This window comes from Scylla paramamosain, chromosome 6 (genome assembly GCF_035594125.1).
Source record: "Scylla paramamosain isolate STU-SP2022 chromosome 6, ASM3559412v1, whole genome shotgun sequence".
Taxonomy (NCBI): Eukaryota; Metazoa; Arthropoda; class Malacostraca; order Decapoda; family Portunidae; genus Scylla; species Scylla paramamosain.
The window spans coordinates 21,068,150-21,089,018 of record NC_087156.1 but is presented as its reverse complement, the minus strand read 5'-3'; the positions used below and the strand labels follow the sequence as shown (position 1 = coordinate 21,089,018).

Sequence of the window (20,869 nt, the reverse complement as noted above, 5' to 3'; positions counted from 1 at the left end):
GAGAATTCCTTGTTATATGAACATCATGCTAAGCTAAGGTTGTTTTTTATGGTCTCTTGCCTCAGGACCCAAATAAGGTTGTTTTTACTGAATAAACACATTCATTTTGTTCAGATTCAACCTAAAAGATGTAACTTTGAATAATTCACTTGCTGATTTTCTGTTATATTGTAATGAGATTGATGAACAATAGATACTATATGAGAGATATTCTGCCTTTCTGTTGTTGTTTTCAACATACTATTTGGTGATATTTTGATGAGAAAATCATGAGGAGAACTGTGTACTTCAATTAAATATATACTTTGTTCATGTTACTTCCTCCATCCTTTTTATTTCTAGTTAAAATATAGCAGTTGAATAATTTCAGGTTCCATGGGCAGATTGTGATCCTAAATGGGCTGATGAAAATTGCTTTAAAGTGGGAGGACTGTACCCGTGTGCCCGATACAACCTTTCTGGCCCAACTGATACTGTTAACTGCACCACCAAAAGTGAATCTTCAGCAACTCAGTTTTGGCAGTTAGTAACATTCTACTTAATATGTAAATGTGCTGAGATTATTAGTTTGTCTTAGCCTATTATTGTGTGTAGCTATGTAATAGCAAGAGTATGAATTATATTTGTTTGATTAATTTGGTTTATTGAATTGTACTTCGTCATTCAGAGATATGAAGAAAATAATACTTAAAAGCTTTATGAAATTTAGCATATGTATTACACTTTTACCAAAATTTCATAGATAATCTAATGAACCCTTTTTCAATATCTTCAGGAGAGGTGTGTTGCGTTTGGACAAGGGTGGCCTAAGAGAATTTGGTGATATTGGTGAGATCCAGTGGGACTTGACTCTGTGTCTCCTCCTGTCATGGGTGGTTGTGTTCCTCTGCCTGATGAAAGGTGTCAAGTCCTCAGGAAAAGCTGTCTACTTTACTGCTACTTTCCCTTATTTCATCCTCATTGCCTTGCTCGTTGTTGGGGTGAGGCTAGAAGGAGCAATGAAGGTATGTTATATTCGATTTGAAACAGAGATGATGCAAATAAGATGCCTTTATTCTGTGTGTGCTTGCTGCAAGAGACTAAAAATGGTCTATGCCACTCTGAAAACACAAGTGGTAGTGAAGATACTGAGCATAACCACACTGATACTGTAGCAACCACAAAACAGGTTGCTACATTATAGATTAGAAAAAGGAGAGAGTCTATCTTAATTTTAAATTGATAAATGGATTTAGATGTGTGGATTAAGAAGACTTTAATAATGAATTGTGGTACAAGGAAAAGGTATGAATTAAGAAAGAATCTATTACTAAGAGTACTAAGTATGTCTGTCTGCCTGTTTCAAACCAATGAAGCTAAATTTGGAGATAAAAGCTAACACTCTCAAACTTAAAGTTGTTTATAAACCCTGATATAAAAAGTTCAATTTAAAAAGATTCAACCCTATAAAATTTATAATCATCACTAAAGAACTATAATGCAAGAGGCAGAGCAAGACTGGCATGTAGATTTTCTTGCAGGTAGTGGTCTTCTTGCCCCTAAACTGTATATCTTCATCAGTAAGCTTTTCAGAAGGAAATGTTAATATTTGTAGGTAATTTGAGGTTGAGCTGGTATGAACATTGCCATCCACAATCTCAGTGTTAGTGAATGTAAAACTGGAAATGTAGATATCATTCATCCTTTTTTTTTTTTTTTTTTTTTTTTTTTTTTTTTTTTTTTTTTTTTTTTTTTTTAGTATTTCAAGAAATAAGTATGTATTGGCACATCTTAATTAAGCTAGCCTCAATTTTGAACTCCCTTTTCTTGTAAACTTTTAGCAGTAACAGCAAAATGGTAGGTTTTTTCTTCCCTTTATTGTGACCTTACCTGGTCTCCTTCATTTATCAAAAAGATTAATAGATTTTTACAAACCCTGCATGAATTCTAAGTATATACAAAAGGAAGTTTGAGTCACATTGGAATATATGATCTATGGTGTTTTAAGAAGTTATGTTGTATGTACATTTTTTTTATTTTCTAATTATTTGAAAAAAAAAAAATAAATAAAAAAAAATAATATATATATATATATATATATATATATATATATATATATATATATATATATATATATATATATATATATATATATATATATATATATATATATATATATATATATATATATATATATATATATATATATATATATATATATATATATATATATATATATATATATATATATATATATATATATATTGCAGAAGTGTAATTTTAATGTGTGCAAAATTTTGTTTATACATTGACATTTGAAACATGACCATTACACATTCTGTAAGTAGATTTATATTTTTCAGGGCCTGACATTCTTATTTGTACCACGCTGGGATGAACTTTTCAGCGTAAATATCTGGAGAAAAGCAGCAGAACAAATGTTTTTCTCACTATCAGTATCATGGGGTGGACTGATAATGTTTGGATCCTACAACAAATTTAGAAACAAGGTACTATTTCCTTTGTGGTTTTCAAAGCATTTAAAAAGAATGAAAAATATTAAAAATTATTAGAAAAGTGCTATGATTTGAAATTAACAAGAACATTTTTTCAATAGGTTCACATTGATGCATTCATTGTATCATCACTGGACTTCATCACCTCCCTGATAGCTTCTGTTGCTATCTTCTCCGTCCTGGGTGCCATGTCTCATGACTTGGGGATTGACATTAGAAACCTTGCTGCCTCTGGTTTGTTGTTTTTGTTGTTTTATGTAGATTTTTTACATGAAATGTTAGTGTTGGATTTTTTTGTCATATGCATTCATAATACAACATTAATTTAATGTAATCTTTAAAGACATTGTATTTCTCTAAAGTTTTTCTTTGTTGATAATTTAGAAATAGGGATGTCAGAATATGCTCATAATCTCCATCACCATTATAGTTATTATTATACAATTAACTGCCTGACTATTAAGGTTCAGAATAGAAAAATAAATCCAAAAAATATGAAGAGACAAACTGGACTACTTAATGAAACAGGTTAGCCTGCATAATATGCATTACTCAGACTAATTTCCTTGCAAATTATTTTCCAGTCATCTTATTACAATGAAGATTTTTCTAGCTAAAATCAATATATTTTTTTTTTTTTTATATTCAGGTCCAGGTTTGGCTTTCATAGCTTATCCAGAAGCTATTTCCCGTACACTTCCAATCCCTCAGCTGTGGTCAGTCCTCTTTTTCTTCATGCTGTTTACACTTGGGCTTGATTCAGAAGTAAGTTATTAATTTTTTCTCTGTTAGAAAATTAATAATAATAATAATAAAACTTTATAGAGCAGTTAATGAAAGTAGCAGAAAAGTACAGGAGAATCTAATTGAGACAAGAAATCTACACGTGGTTTGGCTTTGTTACAGGAAGGGAACCAAATTCTTCCTATCTCTTTCTTAAATCTAACTTCACTAAGCATGGAGCCTTTATTTCTTGACCTGGCCTGATTACTCAGACTGATGATTTTGTTTATCAACCTTGATCTAATCCTTATACCACCTAAAGACCTTTATCATATCTCAGATTAGTTCTTAATTTACATTTTTCTAAGAAATGTTAATTCTGAAGCTTCAGTTTCCTTTCATAAGAAATGTTCCTCATCAATTTCTGAATTCACAACATGTTAATGCAAATTGCATCTAACATGTGGCTAACATGTGAGGTCAGTTTGCAACCCTCCAACTCATACTGTAACTCAGGGGTTCCAAAACCCTTTAAGATTGGGATGGGCCACAACAAGCTGTAGAGAGGTCCATAACGTGGGGTAGAGTGACTCTAATAGTGTGGGGAGGGAGTGGCCTGCCACCTCTAATGCCACCCACAGTGATGCTGGTTCAGCGACTGACTGAGGTGAGGAGCAAGTGGTAAGAGAGCAGGCTACCACCCACAGTAATGCCAGTTTAGTGTGCTTGGCAACTATGCCATTTTCTTGTGACCTGCAGCAGTGAGGTCATCCCTGCTTACACCATTAGAAAACGGTTGTTTATCATTTGCATGAAGTGATGAAAGCTTTGCACCCAGTTGACATAGTAAGAATGTGAACACCAATTAGGGAAGGTATCAGGTGATATCGAGTGAGGATTCATTAGCTGTGTGTGTAAACAATGGCTCAGCATGGTTTTTGATGATTGATTGTTATTGTATTGTACTACTTTTTATTCATTAACTCCTTGATGTTTTGTGAACTACTATGTAATTAGTACCTTCATTTACATGAACCTTTTTGAATGAACCAATGAATATTCTAGAGTGCTGTAGTCTGAAAATACTTTATTTAAATATTGTGTGGGAAACCTATCTTAGACAGGTTAGAACCATAATAATTTTCTGACTCTGCTTTCTTTATAACTCAAATGGGAATTGTCTAGTATGGGCTGTTACCAGAACTTCCCACGCACTTTAACAGCTACCTGACTGAACTTTGATATTCCCACTTTTAACACTCCTAAAGATGAATCTTAATATACAGTTTGCATTATTTCTAGCCTCTTACCCATTGTTTTCGTTGAAGGAGATCAGAGTTAACTATAACTCATGAATTATTTTTGTCCTCTGATCTTTGTAGGAATATATTCCTTATTGTGTACTGATTATTTGGATTTTATCTGTAGGAATATGTTCCTTATTGTCTACTGATTATGTGGATTTTATCTGTCTGTGCTAAGTACTCTGCATCTGCTAATGTTAATTACATCTGCCATCTATCTGTCCATTTTCTTCATATTCAAGTCTTTCTGCAGGTCACCTGCATCAAATAATTAACCTATCTTCTTGTTATCAACAAATTTACTAATATTACTGACACCCACTACATTTAGTGGGTGTCAGTTTTATGATAAACATAACACTTAATCTAAAATGATTTAGTAAAGTAATTTTATTTTCAGTTTGCTCTATTAGAAACTGTGTTGACAGCCATCTATGACACCTTCCCAAGGTCACGTTCTCACAAAATCAAGTTAACTGGCTTACTTTGTGTCTCCTGCTTCCTGTTGGCAATACCTCTCTGTGCCACAGTAAGTAACTTTACTGACATTTTCTTAAAGTGAAAATATAAACATTAAGGATATACATGAAATTTCATGTATATTTTTCTATAGAAATGAAAGCATTCAATTAGTGTGTATATTTTTTTTGTTATAGAAATTAAAATGTAAATTTTCTTGCAAGATTATTTTGTAATGGAGAAAAGTGAACTTTTACTCCAAGAACTGTTGCCTAACTATGAGTCTGTTACTTTTAGACTTGTATGGTGCATGATATTGTTTCATTGCTGGAGGTATTTATTATAGGAACTCTCTCTCTCTCTCTCTCTCTCTCTCTCTCTCTCTCTCTCTCTCTCTCTCTCTCTCTCTCTCTCTCTCTCTCTCTCTCTCTCTCTCTCTCTCTCTCTCTCTCTCTCTCTCTCTCTCTCTCTCTCTCTCTCTCTCTCTCTCTCTCTCTCTCTCTCTCTCTCTCTCTCTCTCTATATATATATATATTTTTTTTTTTTTTTCTCTCTCTCTCTCCAGAATATAATCTTTGCTTTTTGTATTGTAAGGATATCATATACAGTCAAGAGTGCTATAATGTTTTTTCATTGCATGTTTCATATATTAAATGATAAGCAAAAAATTGAATATAGAATTCCTTTTTACATGAATCGAGTTACTATAGCATGGATCAAGACAACATAGGTCGTGTCATATCAGCACTGAGCTACAGCCATCCTTCCTCACTCCCCAGTTGTTTAATAATGACTGTCAGTGCTATCCCGCATCTTCCTGTTTTCCTGCCATCCTGCCATGCTGAAGATTGTTAATTCTGCCAAATTGGTTGTCACACTGAACAAATTTTCCATGGACCTCTGGTCATAAAATCATGGATTTATGCATACATGGACTTACTGCCATGGTCTTCCTATCACACTTGCCTTGCTCTCTCTTATCATATTGTATTCTCCACAACAAATATGGCTATCTTTCTTCACACCCCAGTTTTCACTTGCTTTGGCCTTAATGACAATTTAGAAGCAATGAAAAAAGAAATTAATATTGAGGCAAAAATGCCTCACAAAAAGAGAAAAACACACTGAAAAGATGTAACTATTGAAAGAGCTGTGTCTCAAGGATGAACAAAGCTACAAACAGTGGATAAAAGTTAGTAAGAGCCAGTTTTATGAAATATTGAACCTTGTATAGTCAACAAGAAAGACACAAGGTTATTTTGGGGATAGCACAGGATGATTTTTTAATGTTGCTGTTGCTGATAACAATGATTATTTATTTATATTTGTCATGGATATTAATAGGATATCTAAGTAAAATTGTGGTCCTTCAGTAAAATCTACTATAGCATACATAGTGCAATAGATTTTTATGGAATTTAGGATGAAATATTCTGGACTTCACATTTTCTTATACGTAGTGTGTGCACATCCTCAGATGCCTTGTGTGTGTTATAGCAATCTTGACTGTACCTGAAAATCAACCATTTTACCATAAATTTTAATTAATAGAATTAATAAAATTTGCATCTTCATGCCCACTTTAGTGGTATATTGCTGCATATAAGGTTGTGATGATGAATGTAACCAGGGTCTAAGCCTAGGTATTCATATGTGGACTTTCTTTCATTTCAGCTTGGCCAGTATATCTTTTCCCTGATGGACACATTTGGTGGTGGTATTGGTGTGCTTCTCATTGCTACCTTTGAGTTGATTGCCCTACATTGGGTGTATGGAGTGAGGCGTTTCAGTGATGATCTCAAGTTTATGATTGGATACAATCCTTCCATGTTCTGGAAAGTCTGCTGGGTTTTTATTGCACCAGTGTCTCTTATAGTAAGGACAAATTTATTTGTACTTTTACTGATTAGTTTTTAAATAATGTGGATATTGAATATAGTATTCCCTTTAAAATTAAAATTATCTAACCATATTTAGATACAGTATAAGATGACTTTCTGCAGATATTGCTAAAGATGAAAGTACAAGTTATTCTAAGTTGAAAATGTTCTATGGGCATATGCATTATGAGGCTTTGTTTAGCCTTGATATGAAATTCAAGTGTTGGTGAGTAATAGATACAACAGCCTGGCTGAGCATGGGTAACTGTGGCAGGATGTGTTGAAGTGGATGTCTGTTTGTGAAATTGTGAATTAGTCATGATTTCTACAGGTTTTGAAGCATTGCACTATCCCATAATGAGACAAGTGGTATTAATGGACAAGTGACCCACTGATAAACATCACACAAGAATAGTGTGGCTGTAATTAATGATAAGTAAAATTATATGCTATGTGGCACCACACCTGCACAGGCATAGAGGCAAGCTTGGGGAAGGAGTGAGGCTAGGACCAAATCAGCTGATTGCCAGTCAGTCACTAGCACTTTCCCATCAAGACTGACTATTACAGTACCTTATAATGAGAAATAATGACAGAAATGATATTCAGATACAAAGAGTCTACTCTGAAAGTTTCTGTGAGGACATATATTGGCTGTAATTAGCATTAATAATGCTGTAAAATGCTATGTAGCATGTTTTTATTAATCATGTTTTTTTTTTTTTCAGGTTTTGTTTGTTTACTCAGTTTTTATATGGGAAAATCCCACGTATAATGGAGTTGAATATCCAGACTGGGGAATAGCTGTTGGCTGGTTTTTGGCAGCGATATCTGTGGGCATGATCCCTCTGGTATTTGTCCTTACCTTTTTGAAGATGCTTTTTACTGGGGTAAGTGTGATATTACAGTATACACTTACAATCCATATGCATGAGATATTTCAATGAAATAACTGGAATATATATATATATATATATATATATATATATATATATATATATATATATATATATATATATATATATATATATATATATATATATATATATATATGTCATTCATCCCTCTCTCTGGTAAACTCAGGAACTTCCTGCCTGCTTCTGTATTTCCACCTTCCTATGACTTGAATTCCTTCAAGAGGAAGGTTTCAAGACACTTATCCTTCAATTTTTTAGTACCATTTTGTACCCTTTTCTGGGACTGGCATTTCAGTGAGCTTTTTTTTTTGCCATTGTCCTTCATATATATATATATATATATATATATATATATATATATATATATATATATATATATATATATATATATATATATATATATATATATATATATATATATATATATATATACGAAGGCTGTCTCCTCCAAAAGGGTTGTAGCCAAGACAGGGCATATAGCTTTCACATTCACACTCATTCACACCACTTCCTTAGACCCTTGGCCTCCATTGGATAGGAAAAGGTACTCCTCTTCTGTTCTTATGAGATCACTCACAGCTTGGACAGTTTGGTCAGAAACAAGGCTCCTTCGTAACAAGTACTCTCCCCTACCACACCTGATTGCCACACACTTGTGTGAGACCATTGATGTGTGGCACCTCCCTCAAAGGTCATAGTCCATGTCATTCCTAATGAATTTACAGTTGCTCTCCATTCACTTTTGTCATACTGAGTCATTTTATTATACTGCAGTGTCAGTCCTCTTCTCTTTAAGGCCTCCTTTATGTTATCTATACATCCCTTATGTGGCCTGCCTCACAAGTTCACACATCTCTCATTTTATCTGGCTTCTTCACCAGCTTATCATCCTCCATTCTCTCACCATATCCAAACCATCTCACCCCATCCTGCCAAGTCTCTCACAGCATCCATTCTCCTCCCAAATTCCTCATTTCTGACTGTCCATCTGAGTTACTCCATACATACTCCTTAGACATCTCATCTCCATTGCATTCAATCTTTTCTTGTATGCTATTCCCATACTCCAAGTCTCAGGACCATACAGTATAATATTCATACAATCAATATTCTTTACAATCATTCCAAGTGCCTTACTCTTAAAAAGAGAGAGAGAGAGAGAGAGAGAGAGAGAGAGAGAGAGAGAGAGAGAGAGAGAGAGAGAGAGAGAGAGAGAGAGAGAGAGAGAGAGAGAGAGAGCTGTCTTGATAATATTTTAAAGTGAAAATGTTTAATTTTTATTCTTTCAGAAAATCAGAGACCTCTTCAAGCCAGCTAGCAACTGGGGCCCAGGCTGCCCAGAAGCACGAAAAATGCTCCTGGCATCCCATGCAAATTTCGATATGAATGAAACTAAATATGGTATTGACAATCCTGCCTTGGATAGTAGATATTATGCACAATAGTTTTAGAAATACTTTGGCATCTGCTAAGATAATATTTTATTATTATTATTATTATTATTATTATTATTAGTGTGTGTGTGTGTGTGTGTGTGTGTGTGTGTGTGTGTGTGTGTGTTTGAATGTCTTTGTAATGATAGTGATGTTTATCAGGGGACCTGCTCACATTCATCTATCTTTGATAGTCCCATTTAGTCATGGACGCCGACTATAAACCAGAGGACATTGGCCATTCCTTATAGAGGTCTCCTCATTAGGAAGTAGGCATTAGACATGAATTATTATTCTCACCATATATATATATATATATATATATATATATATATATATATATATATATATATATATATATATATATATATATATATATATATATATATATATATATATATATATATATATATATATATATATATATATATATATATATATATATATATATATATATATATATATATACTGTGTGAGGCTTGTTTCTTTTATTACCTTTTATTTTATCTTTTATATACTGTGTAAGGTTTATTCCTTTCACTACCTATTATTTTACCATTATTCCTTTTTTTTTTTCCTGACTGAACCCCACTACATCTATTGGAACACCTCTGGCTAGAGCTAAGTATTGCCATCTTGTCCTAAATTAGGGATTTACACACACTCAGATTCTCATAGGCTCAATTATGTGAATTTAGCTACCAAATATCATCTTCCAAAATGTCTTCTAGTGTTATATGATTAAGTGCAGTATTCATTTAGTATAATATGCTCATATAGGCCTTTTTTTTTTTTGCCATAATAATTGAAAGATATGTATTTTTGTATAGTATCATTACCATCATATATATATATATATATATATATATATATATATATATATATATATATATATATATATATATATATATATATATATATATATATATAAATATATACATATATATATAAATATATACATATATATATATATATATATATATATATATATATATATATATATATATATACAGAGAGAGAGAGAGAGAGAGAGATAATGATGAAGTTCTGAGATATAGTAGAGATGAACAAGTAAAACATCCAGAGTTCTTTCTTTTTCTTCACTTTATTTCTTGCAACATTTTACCTTCACAGAAGGCATCTTTAACAACATGCAATGAATGAAGATTCCTTCTGTGAAGGTGAAATGTTGCACGAAATAATGTGAAGAAAAAGAAAGAACTCTGGATGTTTTTCCTGTGCTTTTCCTGTTCACCTTTACTATATATATATATATATATATATATATATATATATATATATATATATATATATATATATATATATATAGATAGATAGATAGATAGATAGATAGATAGATAGATAGATAGATATATAGATATATATATGCATACTTCATGAAATGTTCTTGATAAGGAAAACTTACACACATGCACATGTACATATGATGAGGATTTTTCCCTATAATAATTTTAAATCATATTTTCCTTTTGTACAATATCTTAACCATACATATTATCCTAATGCTTCATGGAATGTTCCTGATAAGGAAAACTTGAACACACACACACACACACACACACACACACACACACACACACACACACACACATACACACAAGGATTTTTCCCATAACAATTCAAAATAATATTTTCCTATTTTTCTTTTTCACTTTGCATCAGTCATCATATACAATAGCAAATTTGGAGTGCAGCAGCATAGTGTATCGGTCTGTCTGTATGTATGTACACAACGATCTACTTCAGGGTTTCGGATTAATTGAATCATCCCTCCCTCTCAACGTTTTGTCTCATCATAAGAATAATCTTACAAAAGGAGGCTTTCTTACCACACTGAGTTCATTTTAAATGTTTTTTAATAACGCACATAAAATGTAGTGAGAGACATGCTCTATGTTCTGTGTCTCAGGGCAGGCTATATTCTATGAAGTATATAATGTGATTATCAGCCAGGGTCAGAGTCAGAGCAGTTGCTATTCTACTGATTATTGACCCTAAACACAATTTAGTGAGCACTTATGCAGTCTGATCATCTTATTTGTTTCCTTTTCTTCTTGAAGCTTAAAAATCTGCTGTATTAGCACAAACAAAAATAAGAGAAATAAAGCCATTCATATTTATCAGGTTTTTTAAATATTTTGTAAATAAAGAAAATACAACAGGTAATCTCCATGGTCAGCGTGTGCTATATTTTTGTACAATATTACATTTTTTTTACAATGTTAGTTATTATGTCCTTTTGAATCAAGTCAGCTATGCTTGGCAGAATGCTTTGCAAATTTCTATCAACTTAGGACAAGTCTTTGTATATAGATATGCACATAACTATTTTGTCTTTAGTTGTTTTTTTATTGTGTATATATATATATATATATATATATATATATATATATATATATATATATATATATATATATATATATATATATATATATATATATATATATATATATATATATATATTATTGTATGAACTGTGATTCTGTGCATGTTTGCTTTCAGCTCAGAGATTGGCAGTTGCTCACTTTTGTTGGGCGTTGTCACTTATAACTATAATTCTTTGTTGTGAAGTATCAAGTAATATTCCATAGATTTACATACATATATGAAAACTATGAATCAAACTGTGCTTTTGTCAGTTATATTTGTGCAATGGCAGCCATATACCAAGTATTCCTTTACTTCACTTTTCTGCCTCATCATTTTCAGTAATTCTGTAGACACATTACATAACTTTTGCAATACAATTCAGTTTGTATATGTACTATGAACTCTGTATAAAGGCTAGATAGAAAGCTATGAAACCTTCAGTAAATTTTTATGAAATGTGACAAATTTTTACAATAAGATAAGTGTCTTATATGTTAATCACTTTAAATCATCACAAGTTGCAGTACTTGAAAGTAAGTTGTTTGTCATCAACATTTATGAGACAAGTACATTTTTATTATTGTTATTAATATTACTATTATTATTATTATTATTATTATTATTATTATTATTATTATTATTATTATTATTATAATTTACAGATCAAATTATCCTTGAATGCAGCATATTACTAATAATTTGATTCCAAGTTATTCCTGTATATTGGTCATTAATATTTTTACAAATTCACTTTACTGTTTATGATCATAATATCAGAGATATCCTTTCATGTTCAGTTTCTACATACAGCTGCAGTTGACATACCTCTTACTGAGTATGAGACTAGATTGTTATCTTCTAACTTTTGCATTGATCTATAAAGCTGTTTGTACTGAATACCTGTATTTATTTTATTTTTTCCTGTAAGAGCAAAAATAAATAGACACACTTCTGTCACAGCCATCTTGTCAGTGGAGGTTCTCAAGAACAGGTATCAGAGGTAGACTGATCAGTCTGTATCTGTCTATATCTCTTGACTTGAGGAAGTATTAGTGACAGTCACATCTTTTATCTTTCTCTGTTCTGGTATTCGCTCATTGAATGGAGTCTTGTATGTCCTCTCTCCTAACAATCATCTGCAGTCTTCATCCATTGGTCTCCCTCTTCCATGTTTTACCCTTTTACTTAGTAAAAGAACTTTCAAAGATAATTCTCTTCCTCTTTAAGAACAAGATGAAGTGCCTCATTGATAGTACTATGAGCTAATATTTATTATCCTGATTTTTTAAAGATTCCACTTATTTGTGAGTCACCTCTTATTATCTGATCATCTGTTGCCCAGCTGCATGCTTGTGAAATTTATATATCAAGTGTTTTGCTTTCTAAGACTTTCCTTAGGACCTCATAGTATATGTTTTTTGATCTTCCTACTGACATTATCGCACACTTCAACAATTTTAATATGCTTCACTTACCTATTCCTAATCCCCTGACTACATGATTAAGCCAAGGCAGCCTGCCTGTCCTCATGGCACTGGGGTGCTCAGTTCTATGTTGTTATCAATTATCAACATCCTAACTTGTTAGATGATTTCTTTAAATAGAAGTGCATATCCTTTTCATGATTATACTCTACCCAACATACTCCAATTTCTTGATATCACCATCTTCAACAGCTAAGGTTTGACTGTCTTAAGGCTGTGCATTTTTTATACATGAATTGTGCAGTGTATACATTTTCCATGTAAAGAGAAATTCTTCTCATCCTTAGGAGGGAATTATTTATTTTATTTATTTTTTTTTTTTCACCCATTCAAAACTTTCATTGTAGAGCCAGATTGTGCTTCACTTATACTCTTCAGTTACATACAGTCAATATCAAAAGTTCTCAATACACTACAGAGGCTATTTTCTCAATGATTTTTTTTTTTTTTTTTTACTATGATTGCCTATTATATTATGGCACACTTGTATACTCAGTCATTGTGCACGATACTTAGGAGTTAATTACTCTTCATAGTCTCAAATGCAATGAACATTGCTAAACACCACATGGGGTCATTGTCTATTCTACTTAGCAACACCTTTGCTTATATATATATATATATATATATATATATATATATATATATATATATATATATATATATATATATATATATATATATATATATATATATATATATATATATATATATATATATATATATATATATATATATATATATATATATATATATATATATATATATATATATATATATATATATATTTATATATATATATATATACACACACACACACAGTAGAGTATGTGACAATGCATGATCGTTATAATGTACAAGTGCAATAAATGCACTGAAATTCACTGGAATTTTAATAAACATGTAATGGGAATAAAGAACCAAAACTGGCAAGACGAACTTGCTATTTGTGCAAGCAATGAAATTCTTAATTAAAATCTAATCAGAATAACAAACTAAAATTTGCAAGACTAACTCACCAGCTGTGCCAGCTGCTGCTCACCTATCTGCCACCTGTCCCTTCCTCCTTTTTTTTCCTTTCCTCTCCCTCCTTTCGTCTTGTCTCAAACCTCTCTCCCTGTCCCCTCCCCTCCCCTTATCTGTCAGAGATAATGGGCTAGGACTTTCTCTCTCTCCCTCATTCATTTTATGTAAATTTTGCTTCATCCTTTCTTACTCTGTTATACATAATTCCATCTTTGTTCTCAGTCAGTCACATTCTATTTAGCAATCCTTAGGATTGTTCTTACTTTCAAAGAGAGAGAGAGAGAGAGAGAGAGAGAGAGAGAGAGAGAGAGAGAGAGAGCTCCAACTTAGTGGTTTACTGTATGTACACACATGACACCAACAGCAGGTAAAGGTGACTTATGTTTGTCAAAGCAGCCTAGAACTTGGGGTGATAATGTGCTAACTTTGGATGGTAAGAATTTAGGACTAGATGTGAAATTCGGGAGGGTACTGTATATATTTATTGTTATCTCAAATGCAGTAGTGCAAATGTACTTATTTTTATTTTTTTTTTTAGTGTTGAATTTTTATTTTTTTTATTTTCTGGTTCCCTGGAACCAGTTTTTCCCACCAGTCACCATTACACACATTTGCCATAATGAATGCTACATTGGAATGAATCTTGTCCTTTGTCATGTACCTCAATATATATATATATATATATATATATATATATATATATATATATATATATATATATATATATATATATATATATATATATATATATATATATATATATATATATATATATATACAGGGTGTCCTGCGAGTTAAGATACATACTTCAGGATCTGATAGTTCAAGTAATTATAAGTCAAAATACTCTATAGACATATGTTGTGTTTTGCTGTATTTTGCAAGAAATTAACAATTGTAGGTTATGGGAACTGCTTGCCTGAGTGGGTCTCTGCCTCCTTCCTTTCCTCCTTAGCTTACTATGTACTCCAGTGGCACTGTGTGGCATTAAGTGATCTTTTTTTGTGTACAGTCTGTGCAGTCAAAGCCTTACAGGATACAGTTACCAAATGACAGATTATTTTTTTTGCATGTGTCAGTGAAGAAAATGTGCATGTAAGACAACAATACAGTGATTGTTAAGTGTTACTTTTAAACATAAATGGCAACTCACTGCAGCTCTCACCCCCTTGATGTTCATGTGATGATATTCATAACATTTATTTTGTGATGGAAATGCCTGGGCTGCAGCAGCAGAATACAGATGCAGGTACCCAGACAGAAGACACCCAGATAGCAGAGTAGTGTGTCAGCATCTCTGTGAAAGATGCTTCTGCACCAGCTGAAAGTATCAGAGCAACTCAAGACAGTATCATCCAGATGCCATTAGTACAAGAATACAAACACAAATACATAAAGGAGTAAAATTCACAGAACATAGCACAATGTGACATCACTTAGAAATAATATCAAATAATCTAAAGGGACATTTACAAGAGTGACAGGAACACCAGGCAGTCATCATGAAGCTGGAGAGTTGCCATGTATGTTTAAAAACTAGCACTTAACAGCCACTATATCGCTGTGTTACTTGTACATTTTCTTCACTGACACATACAAAAAATTTAAGCTGTTATTTCATGTTTCTCATAAGGATTTGACTGCTTAGATTGTACACAAAATAATTATCACCTAATGTCATGCAGTGCCTCTTGAGTATGTAGTGAGCCGAGGAGGGAAGGAAGGAGGTGAAGGCCCACCCAGGTGAGTGGTTCCCACAATACATAACTTACTTGTTAATTTCTCACAAAATAAAGTAAAACACAGCATGTGTGTATATAGTATTTTTGACTAAAAATTACTTGAACTATCAGATCCCAAAGTATGTACCTTAACTCCAGTTACACAAATGTATACATATAACTGTGTGTGTGTGTGTGTACATATGCATATGAGGCCTTGTGTGCTAGAATATACCCAAGCTTCATTTAAAAAAGATAAAATCTAGTGAAGGATGCCATCACAAAAAACTATACCAAGGATGATAGGGTTTAGTGACTTTATTTACTTTTAAAGCTGATTATCTCTGCTTTATTCAGAATCTTTTAAGTAGGCTACTATTTTTCCCTGATATTAATCACCCCAAAAATAAAAGAAAATAGATTAGCAGATTTAATGCATGAAGTAGTACCATACACCAATTGCTAATAAGTTCCTGGTGTGCTATACAATGAATGTGAGTGCCAGAAGAGTGTTTTGTTTTCAACAGTGTTGAAAAAATGTGACAATTGTTAGGGGCATAAATGCAAAAAATTTTTATGGGCTTTCAACCACATGTCACAGATCTCTCATTATACCCACCACATCCACATGAAAGGATAGTCTGAGTGACTGTGGAGTAACATTATCTGAACTTTAAGCTGTTTGGTACTTGGGAATACTATAGCATGCACAGACTCATACATACATTTATGAATAAGTAAACCAAAATTTACATATTGACTAAGATGCTTGGATCCAATGTACACACAGTGAATATTTTGCAAATATGCATATATCTATAATGAATAAGTGCTGTGATACTGTGTGTTGCACTTAATGCCAGTCAATTTGCATGCATGATTATATGCAGCTTTTTTTAAGGCCATTATTTCATGTCACCATTCTGTCAAATTTCCTTTTATACAATCAAATGGACCTGTTTATGTTTAAGGGGTTTGTGATTCCATTGTGGTGCCATCACATGAAGAATTTTTTTTAAAGAATATTTTGATGTGAAGTGATGGTACTGAGTTGAACCCTTGCTGATAGCATGAATGATGCAGCTGCAAGTCAGTACCTGACTTGCAGCTGCCAAGAAATCAACAATTGTTCTAAATTTCATGAGTAAAAAATTTATTGAATTTGTTTATCATTATAAAATTTTTTTTATTCAATATAATTTAATTTGAAACTCATCTCAAGCACACAGCCAGTCTTTCTTTTAGAATAATTGCCTCCTGAAAAATTGTTTCTCTTGAGGTGTCTGTTTTTTTCTTGAATAGTTGGATTTGAAAAAATGAAGAATTGAAAAATTATAAATAATCCAGTATTCATTTACAAAAATTCTGGAAGGTTTGTATATGCACATTCATTTCTCCCAAATGTTGAGCTTATTGGCCTTAATCATCCAACAGAGATATTATCATTGCAAGCTTCTTCAACATTAACCTGTGCATCATGTCTACTTCAAGGGTGAGCTGGACTTGTTGGATGGCACAGTTTTTATTTATTTTTTTATGTAGGAAGGACACTGGACAAGGGCAACAAAAATCCAATAAAAAAAAATGCCCACTGAAATGCCAGTCCCATAAAAGGGTCAAAGAAGTGGTCAAAAATTGATGAATAAGTGTTTTGAAACCTCCCTCTTGAAAGAATTCAAGTCATAGGAAGGTGGAAATACAGAAGCAGGCAGGAAGTTCCAGAGTTTACCGGAGAAAGGGATGAATGATTGAGAGTACTAGTTAACTCTTGCATTAAAGAGGTGGACAGAATAGGGGGTGAAAGAAAGAAGAAAGTCTTGTGCAGCAAGGCTGCAGGAGGAGGGGAGGCATGCAGTTAGCAAGATCAGAAGAGCAGTTAGCATGAAAATAGCGGTAGAAGACAGCTAGAGATGCAACATTGCGGCAGTGAGAGAGAGGCTGAGGACAGTCAGTTAGAGGAGAGGAGTTAATGAGACAAAAAGCTTTTGATTCCACCCTGTCTAGAAGAGCAGTATGAGTGGAACCCCCCACACATGTGAAGCATACTTCATACATGGACGGATAAGGCCCTTGTACAGAGTTAGCAGCTAGGGGGTGAGAAAAACTAGCGGAGACATCTCAGAAGACCTAACTTCATAGAAGCTGTTTTAGCTAGAGATGAGATGTGAAGTTTCCAGTTCAGATTATAAGTAAAGGACAGACCAAGGATGTTCAGTGTAGAAGAGGGGGACAGTTGAGTGTCAATGAAGAAGAGGGGATAGTTGTCTGGAAGGTTGTGTCGAGTTGATAGATGGAGGAATTGAGTTTTTGAGGCATTCAACAATACCAAGTTTACTCTGCCCCAATCAGAAATTTTAGAAAGATCAGAAGTCAAGCATTCTGTGGCTTCCATGCATGAAATGTTTACCTCCTGAAGGGTTGGACATCTATGAAAAGACGTGGAAAAGTGCAGGGTGGTATCATCAGCGTAGGAGTGGATAAGACAAGAAGTTCGGTTTAGAAGGTCATTAATGAATAATAAGAAAAGAGTGGGTGACAGGACAGGACCCTGAGGAACACCACTGTTAATAGATTTAGGAGAACAGTTACCGTCTACCACAGCAACAATAGAACTGTCAGAAAGGAAACTTGAGATGAAGTTACAGAGAGAAGGATAGAAGCCGTAGGAGGGTAGTTTGGAAACCAAAACTTTGTGCCAGACTCTATCAAAAGCTTTTGATATGTCCAAGGCAACAGCAAAAGTTTCATCAAAATCTCTAAAAGAGGATGACCAAGACTCAGTAAGGAAAGCCAGAAGATCACCAGTAGAGCGGCCTTGACGGAACCCATACTGGCGATCAGATAGAAGTTTGTGAAGTGATAGATGTTTAAGAATCTTCCTGTTGAGGATAGATTCAAAAACTTTAGATAGGCAGGAAATTAAAGCAATAGGACGATAGTTTGAGGGATTAGAATGGTCACCCTTTTTAGGAACAGGTTGAATGTAGGCAAACTTCCAGCAAGAAGGAAAGGTAGATGTAGACAGACAGAGCTGAAAGAGTTTGACTAGGCAAGGTGCAAGCATGGAGGCACAGTTTTGGAGAACAATAGGAGGGACCCCATCAGGTCCATAAGCCTTCCGAGGGTTTAGGCCAGCGAGGGCATGGAAAACATCATTGTGAAGAATTTTAATAGGAGGCATGAAGTAGTCAGAGGGTGGAGGAGAGGGAGGAACAAGCCCAGAATCGTCCAAGGCAGAGTTTTTAGCAAAGGTTTGAGCAAAGAGTTCAACTTTAGAAATAGATGTGACAACAGTGGTGCCATCTGGTTGAAACAGAGGAGGGAAAGAAGAAGAAGCAAAGTTATTGGAGATATTTTTGGCTAGATACCAGAAGTCATGAGGGGAGTTAGATCTTGAAAGGTTTTGACACTTTCTGTTAATGAAGGAGTTTTTGGCTAGTTGGAGAACAGACTTGGCATGGTTCTGGGCAGAAATATAAAGTGCATGAGATTCTGGTGATGGAAGGCTTAGGTACCTTTTGTGGGCCACCTCTCTATCATGTATAGCACGAGAACAAGCTGTGTTAAGAAGGTTTAGAAGGTTTAGGACGAGAAAATGAGTGAGGAATGTACGCCTCCATGCCAGACACTATCACCTCTGTTATGCGCTCAGCACACAAAGACGGGTCTCTGACACGGAAGCAGTAGTCATTCCAAGGAAAATCAGCAAAATACCTCCTCAGGTCCCCCCAACTAGCAGAGGCAAAACGCCAGAGGCACCTTTGCTTAGGGGGATCTTGAGGAGGGATTGGAGCGATAGGACAAGATACAGATATGAGATTGTGATCGGAGGAGCCCAACGGAGAAAAAGGGTGACAGCATAAGCAGAAGAATTAGAGGTCAGGAAAAGGTCAAGAATGTTGGGCGTATCTCCAAGAGGATCAGGAATACAAGTTGGGTGTTGCACCAATTGCTCTAGGTTGTGGAAGTTAGCAAAGTTGTAGGCTAGTTCACCAGGATGGTCAGTGAAGGGAGAGGAAAGCCAAAGCTGGTGGTGAACATTGAAATCTCCAAGAATGGAGATCTCTGCAAAAGGGAAGAGAGTCAGAATGTGCTCCACTTTGGAAGTTAAGTAGTCAAAGAATTTCTTATAGTCAGAGGAGTTAGGTGAGAGGTATACAGCACAGATAAATTTAGTTTGAGAGTGAATCTGTAGTCGTAGTCAGATGGTGAAAAACTTGGAAGATTCAAGAGCATGGGCACAAGAGCAGATTAAGTCACTGCGCACATAAACGCAGCATCCAGCTTTGGATTGAAAATGAGGATAGAGAAAGTAGGAGGGAACAGAAAAGGGGTTACTGTCAGTTGTCTCAGACACCTGGGTTTCAGTGAAGAAAAGAAGATGAGGTTTAGAAGAGGAGAGGTGGTGTTCTACAGATTGAAAATTAGATCTTAGACCGCGAATGTTGCAGAAGTTAATGAAGAAAAAGTTGAGGGGGGTGTCAAGACACTTAGGATTGTCGACAGAAAGGCAGTCCGACCTGGGGACATTTATCGTCCCCTCAGATGGGGACTCCGAGGTTGGTGTAGGAGTCGCCATTATGATTTTAAAATTTTTGAGTGAAGGGTGTGTATGTTATTAGGTGCTTGTAGTTTTGTGTGGAGGAAGAGAGTTGTCTTTAGAGGGCAGGCTGTGACTGCCTCCTTGTGTTGTGAGACACAAAGGGAAACATTCAGTGAGGTCACAGCTGGGTTTAATGATAAGTTCACACCACCCCCCTGAAAGGTGCTTTAGACCTCACTGGGAATAGTTATCATTTTGGCAGATGTCTACTGCCTCCTCCTCAGGAGGAGGCAGTTATTGTTCAGTTGAAAACTGAACAATAACATGGAGAAGGTGATGTGATGAATATTGTGAATACATGACATAGCTGATGGGATGAATAGTGTGAATACATGACAGGGTTGATGGGATGAATAGTGTGAATACATGACAGGGTTGATGGGATGAATAGTGTGAATACATGACAGGGTTGATGGGATGATGTAATGTAAAT

The 20,869-nt window shown here is 34.1% G+C and overlaps 1 protein-coding gene across 4 annotated transcripts in view; it reads left to right on the top strand.

Moving 5' to 3' along the window:
* The window catches only part of LOC135101383 (sodium- and chloride-dependent glycine transporter 2-like), a 54,553-nt gene extending 45,018 nt beyond the window's left edge, over positions 1-9,535 (top strand). For all 4 annotated transcript variants that reach the window (XM_064005301.1, XM_064005299.1, XM_064005300.1 and 1 more), the window contains 9 exons: positions 371-522; positions 776-1,004; positions 2,343-2,489; positions 2,597-2,729; positions 3,145-3,260; positions 4,923-5,051; positions 6,656-6,856; positions 7,590-7,751; positions 9,068-9,535. In XM_064005301.1, the coding sequence (XP_063861371.1) occupies positions 371-522; positions 776-1,004; positions 2,343-2,489; positions 2,597-2,729; positions 3,145-3,260; positions 4,923-5,051; positions 6,656-6,856; positions 7,590-7,751; positions 9,068-9,223 (1,425 nt within the window). In that variant the 3' untranslated portion in view covers positions 9,224-9,535. The remainder of the gene's footprint in view (positions 1-370; positions 523-775; positions 1,005-2,342; positions 2,490-2,596; positions 2,730-3,144; positions 3,261-4,922; positions 5,052-6,655; positions 6,857-7,589; positions 7,752-9,067) is intronic.
* The last annotated feature ends 11,334 nt before the right edge of the window (positions 9,536-20,869 follow it).